This window comes from Populus alba, chromosome 5 (assembly GCF_005239225.2).
Source record: "Populus alba chromosome 5, ASM523922v2, whole genome shotgun sequence".
Classification (NCBI taxonomy): domain Eukaryota; kingdom Viridiplantae; phylum Streptophyta; class Magnoliopsida; order Malpighiales; family Salicaceae; genus Populus; species Populus alba.
The window spans coordinates 15292686-15298980 of NC_133288.1; the positions used below are offsets into that span (position 1 = coordinate 15292686).

At 37.3% G+C, this 6295-nt stretch overlaps 1 protein-coding gene across 2 annotated transcripts; it reads right to left on the reverse strand.

The window, feature by feature from the left end:
* Positions 1-1187: 1187 nt before the first annotated feature.
* LOC118030432 (cryptochrome-1) lies at positions 1188-5803 on the reverse strand. Of its 2 annotated transcripts, XM_035034537.2 has the most exons (5): positions 5171-5801; positions 4245-4463; positions 3079-3785; positions 2113-2915; positions 1188-1635 (listed from the first exon to the last, which is right to left on the reverse strand). In XM_035034537.2, exons 1-5 carry the CDS (start codon positions 5481-5483, stop codon positions 1632-1634), a joined length of 2046 nt encoding a protein of 681 aa, XP_034890428.1. In that variant the 5' UTR covers positions 5484-5801; the 3' UTR covers positions 1188-1631. The 2 variants fall into 2 exon arrangements, with proteins under 2 accessions (XP_034890428.1, XP_034890429.1); XM_035034538.2 differs by lacking the exon at positions 1188-1635 and having other exon boundaries at positions 2109-2915; positions 5171-5803.
* Positions 5804-6295: the final 492 nt, after the last annotated feature.

Here is a 6295-nt window from a genome sequence, read left to right on the forward strand (position 1 = left end):
ATTTTTATCTTTTTTCTTAAACTACAGATGACATGCGTCCATCCTAATCTTTGTTTATTTAAATTTTATTGAAAATAAGTTGTTCATGTAGGTAGATAACATGTCATTCATCTATCATCTTTTTTGCTCGCTTAAAGGGACCTTAAAAACCTAGATTCCAAACATTTCTCACCTTAAAATATGAAAAAAAAATAAATCTCATGAACATCTAAAAACCCCATTTCGAGCCAACTACACTTTCTAATTAGCCGAAAAAACATAAAATCAAATCAAAGAAACAAAACTTCTCATCAAATCTATTTTTTTTTTCTAGACATTATTAAATATTAAAACCACCTATATTGAATTGATCTTCAAAGACGAATCCATATATACTAAAATAAAATTTATTGGTGGTTAGAATCCGACCAAACAATAACTTTCTTTTTCTTTAAAATCTTTTAGTTATTTTATCTCTCGTCTTTCAAGATTCACGGACTGAAAAATAAAACAAATAAATTTTGAGATATAAACAAAAAAAAACTCTAAATAGAAAGGATCAAATGTTAAAAAAAATAAAATTGAGGGACTAAAATATAAATTCATACACCTCTTGAAGAATAAAATCAGAAGACTTATCAATTGTTGTCAATGTTAATTTTGATTTTTATTTTTTTTTTAATTTTCTTTTTACCATCATTAAAAATTCTCTCACATCAAATCACCATCCAATTCAATCTCAAAACAATTTCCAACATCTTGAGTGCGAGATAATATGCAATCTAAAGAGAATGAAAAAGATCTAGAACAACAAAAGAACTTTTAAGGATCAAATTGAAAGAAGCTAAAGTTGGATGACCAAACTGAAACAAAATCAAAATTTGAGGGACCAAGGACAAAATTGTGCACAATAAACAATGCTAAATATAGTGATTTGCATGATAAAACCTCATTCTCTTTTAGTAATTTGTTAAATAAATGTTAAATATACTACATGTAAAATATTACTACGCGATAAAAGAGCAGTGAAGCTGTTAAATCCAAAATCAGTAACCCTTTAGTTTCCCAAGCCCAGCTTCCAGTCTATCAAATAATGTAAAACTAGTTCCAGGTTCATCAATACTACTTCACCCCTATCCAGTAGCCAGCAGAGCATAGCACCTCATCCTAGCTATATTTTGAAATGCATCTCCTGGCAACAATTTCGATACAAAAAGCTAAGCTGGCCAACATTTCACAGCAGAAATCAGTTGGAGCTCAGGAATAAGCAATCTTCAAGGGTAGTGAAAGTGAGGATACAAGGTTGAATTACAGTAAATTATCTTCCTAGTCAAGCAAGAAAGCACAAACCTGGGATTATTAGAAAACTACATCCCCCTACCATCACTCTCATCCTTCGCTTACAAATACTATACACCAGATCTACGTATATGATACAGAAAAGTACAGAAAACGGGATAGCAGATGGACTGCCTGAATCATTTGTGTGTATCATACAGATTGGAGGTCCTACCACTGATCATATTAGAATGGTGAGAACATGGGTGGATAAAATATACAAGGTACTCTGGTTTATCAACAGACTAAATCATAAGATTAAGCATCATTGTGTTCTCCACTTCCCTGCTTCTTTCTCACCATGAATATTTGTTTTACCTGTAAACGAGGGAAAAGGTTCAGAGTTGAGAATAATCAAAACAGCTTATGTCAGCAGATCACCATGAGTTCCCAAATTAATGTTTTTTTATGGTTTTGATATGCTCTTGTCAAAAAACGAACAATGAAATTTTGAAAAAAATATTTTATATTTATGTATTTTCAAGCGAAAAACACCTTGTATCATGATATCAAACAAATATTATATCATGATATCAAACAAAAACTTTATCCACTCATTCACTTCGAGATATCTAGTGTTACATATTTGTCAGTAAATCGTCTGCGAGAGTAGCTGTAAATTTCGTGATATTGAGATTATTTGGTTAATTTCTTCAGGCCATGCATATTAAATCGTTTGGCAAAAGAAGCATTCACAACTGCTTGTGTAATGGAAAACTATCAGCTGTGATGAGTAAGATTCAGAAAAGGACAAAACATTTTTCATCCTTGCCAAATATTTCAGAAGGTGCTTACCCAGTTTGAGATAGTCGCCTCCAATTGATTATCTGGTGAGATTGTGGATGCCTCTGCAAGTAAGAAGAAGTTGCTCCAATTCCACTGTCATCACCAACAAACTGCTCCGAGTAACTAGAAGTTGGAGGGGACCAAACTGGAACTATACCTCCATCCCTCTCTCTCCTACTACTACTTGAAGACTCTGCGGTCGAGTCTTCAACATTTGTCAGACCTCTCAAAATATTAAATGGTGACAAGGCAGTGTTATTACGAACAGTTTGAACAAACCCCTGGTTCAAAGCGTCTCTTCTTGGTTCTTGATTCACATTTACATCTCTTGGCACCTCTGCTCTGCCATCTCCTGTAGAATTGCGGACATCAGAAGAAGTTTCTTCGTCTTCAATTCTCAGAAAGGAAGATGTCATGCTTGGGACCATCTGATCCTCATAGCGACGATTTGTAGCAGGAGGATTGTTTCTCACAGGCTCATGGTTTTCCTCCATAAGTATGTCTTCGGGGAAGGCAATTGGGGCTGATTCAGAGGAGTCTCCAAGCCCTTCCTCTGTTCCATTCTCAATTGCAGCTCTTGAAGCAGCTTCTTGCTGCCACATTTCTGAAAGTGCTTCTTCCAATCTGACCTTTGCTGCATCTATCCCTACAATAGGGAGAGGGTAATTTGATCCCAGCTCAATTCCGGCAGCTTGGAGTACAGATTCAGGTGCATTCCATGGGTGGTGTATCCATTCAGTTGGTAGCCTAGCAAGTTCAGGAAGCCACCGGCGTACATATTCTCCATTCGGATCAAATTTGTAACCCTCAAACTGTGGAAAACTAACTACTAAATGAGACATAATTTCCAACAAATCCAGTTTAAGAAAAGTTGCGTGGGAGACGTGCATAAACTAATCTGTAATAAATAAATGCATAAACTGGTCATGTAACACAGAAAGGTAGCATAAAAAAATTGCAATGTCTCATCCGCACCTGTGGATTATCTATGCGATCAAACTCACGGCTGTCTGGGAGAGTGCCGGTTATGTATTGCCACCCAAGAGCATCGCTCTCTAAATCTGCATCCAATAGGGTATCCCAAAAATACTTCATTCCCCATCTCCATGGAAGTTGTAGAACCTTCACAAAGAAACTAGCAACTACCACACGTATACGATCATGCAGCCAACCAGCAGCCCACAATTCTCTCATTCCAGCGTCAACTAATGGATAACCTGTTCTTCCTTGTCTCCATGCCTTAAAATAGCCTTCGTCCACAGCCCAAGGGAAAAACTTTAGGTGCCCAAGAAGAGGCCTTTCATGAGTGTAAGGATGGTTGAAACTCAAGTATCTTGAATATTCCCTAAGACCAATTGACTTGATAAACAGGTTTACACTCTCTTCGCCGGCCTTGTTCCCTTCATTTGCCCACAGAACCTGCTTGATGCGAACAAGATGGAAGACTTTTCTCACACTCACCTCCCCAAAATGCAAGTGTGGTGAGAGAAATGAGGTTGTGGCGCTATCAGCCTTTCTACGATTCATAGAGTACTCAATAAGTGGTCCGTTAATGAAAGTGGTCAAAGCCCTATCAGCATTACTCCATCCAGGTGACCATGCTCTTGCAAGAAGTGCATTGCTTCCTTTCTCTGATTCATCTTCAAATACCAGCGTGACTGAAGGGCATCTGGATACATCACCTGAAAGAGTGCAGTAAATGGGTGAAAGCAGACAGGGGAGGACAAGATTTACCTTTCAGAATACAAAAAATAAATAATCATCCTGTAGAAGAAGATGCTGCATATATTATACACAAAGAAGTACATCTGTTAGAAAAGAGAATATTGAGTTGAAGACTTTGAGCAGTACTTCTGTTAACACGCTGACACAAAATTTTCTTTATGATCGCAGACGAGAACAGAGGTGACAAGCGCTGTGTACAAATGCCTACCTTGTGAGTTTTAGAGCGCTCTGGAAGTTACAAAATTACTTTATGGTTTCTCTCGAGGACCGTGTGATTAAATAACATATAGCATGAATGCTTTGCATTTTCTTCTCGTTTTTTAATGTTATCTATTTCAAAAAGCAACTCTATCAAATCAAAAACACAAACATGGGGCACTGATTTTCCAAAACAAAAGGATTGAAAGAAGACAAACCCGAAACAATCCTCTTAGGCGGGAGAAGTGGAGCCTCCGGATCAAAAGGCATGCTGAGGCATCTTTCCCAGAAAGTGTCAAAGGTTGTGAACGGACGGCCTTGGGCATCATTAACATCCCATGGTTCATAAAGCAAGTCCGCGTTAAAAGATCTTACAGTAATACCTTGAGCAGTCAAAATCTCCTTCGCCCGGTGATCCCTAACCAGTGACAGGGGATCTAAAAAACAGTAAATTGGAAGTAAATGATGAATCGGCACCGACAGTTGAAATGAAAAACAGTAAATTGCCACTTGATGCACTGGGATTTCCACCATATGTTGGAATGAAAAATAGATTACCAAACGATGAATTGCCACCTTATGCTCGAATGAAAAGCAGTAAATTGCAACTTGGATGAATGAGACCTACACTAAAGAAAGACTTTGCAGCTGCAACATAACAAGATTAGCAAAGGCCTTCCCTACTTAATTGATTTGAATCACTTAATTGATTTGAATCACGGCATATTGTGCCAATCGATCTAAATAGGAGTAACAAGGAAGAAATCATAAACAAACTGCTGAAAAGAAAATGTGCATGACAATTCATATCACCATAGGAACAATTACTCAACAGTCAACGAGCCAACGAGAACAAGAAATGTAAAAATCACAATTTCGATAAATTCACACAAACTTCAAGAAAAAATCATGGAATTATTAATCATTTACAGCACAACAATCCCAAAAATATTAGAAATTAAACTTTACGAAGAGAAGGGAAAAGGAAAACAATAAATAATAATAAAAAAAAGTAAAAAGATCGAAACCCAAAAAGGATTTCCTATGAGAATATTATATCAGGAAGTGTCAATCAAACCCCATGATCATCAAGCCCCATGCAACAAAAGTAATAATTTAAAAGGAAATCTAAAAAGAGACCAACCATATAAGTGGTTGAATAAAAGCTGAGTAGCACCGGTAGATTTGACAACCTCAAGAAGAGTAGAAACACTATCAGTTGATCTCTTAGTAACAAGAGAAGTACCAAGACTCCTTAAAGAAGAGTCAAGATGAGCCAAACTTTGTTTAAGCCACCACCTTGAGACCCTACCGGGATAATAATGGCCTTCCTCCTCGGGTGCCCATACAAACACAGCAACAACAGCACCTGCTCTTACACCAGCTGCAAGTGCCGGGTTATCTTCGACCCTTAGATCTCTCCTGAACCAAACTATACTACACCCACCTCCTGACATCTTTCTCTCTAACAAAAATAAAAAATTAAAACAAAAATAGTCACTCTCTCTCTTTGCTATGACAGTTGCTATATGCCATATCCAACCTTTCCTGTTTTGCTAGCTTTCTTTAGAAGCTCAGCAAGGAAGAGATTGTAGTTAATGCTTTCTGCTTCTGGGATTTACTCTCTTGATTCTACTAGAGGAGAGGTAATTTATCAGAGACCATAAGCATTGAAAAGTGCATGTGATTTTGGAGGGTGGAGATGATAGATTTTGCACTTATCTTTTATTTGATTACTTCTTTGGTTATCACCTGTCATATTCTGCTCCAAATGTATTGGGTGATAATGATAATTCTATGTTTTTTATTTATTTATTGGCTTGTACTAATTGATAATAATTCTGTGCTAATGAAATGGCTTTGTCCTTTCAGTGTCTTTAGTCCAATAATATAGTCGTTAAGCTTGAATCCATTACGGATCCGATTGATCGAAGTATCGAGCCATTGGTCCAACCAGTTTTTTAGAGCATTGGTCCAACCAACAGAGTCAATCTAGTTGCAACCAAAAAGCCCTTGTCCCTCGCAGGAGTGGCGGGGATACAGCAAATCGGCAGGCAATTTGCAACCACAACTTTTGTTTTCTTGATTTTTTTTTATTATTTTTCTCTTATCCTGTGCGAAGAAAACAAAAGCCCACCCGCCAAGCCAAGCCAAGCCATGTTCTTGGGATATGCTTCTTCGTTCTTTACGTTTTCATTATGTTTTTTGCTTGCATCTGATTCTCTTCCGAGCACGCTATTGGGCAATTATCTCAACTTGGGATCGCCAT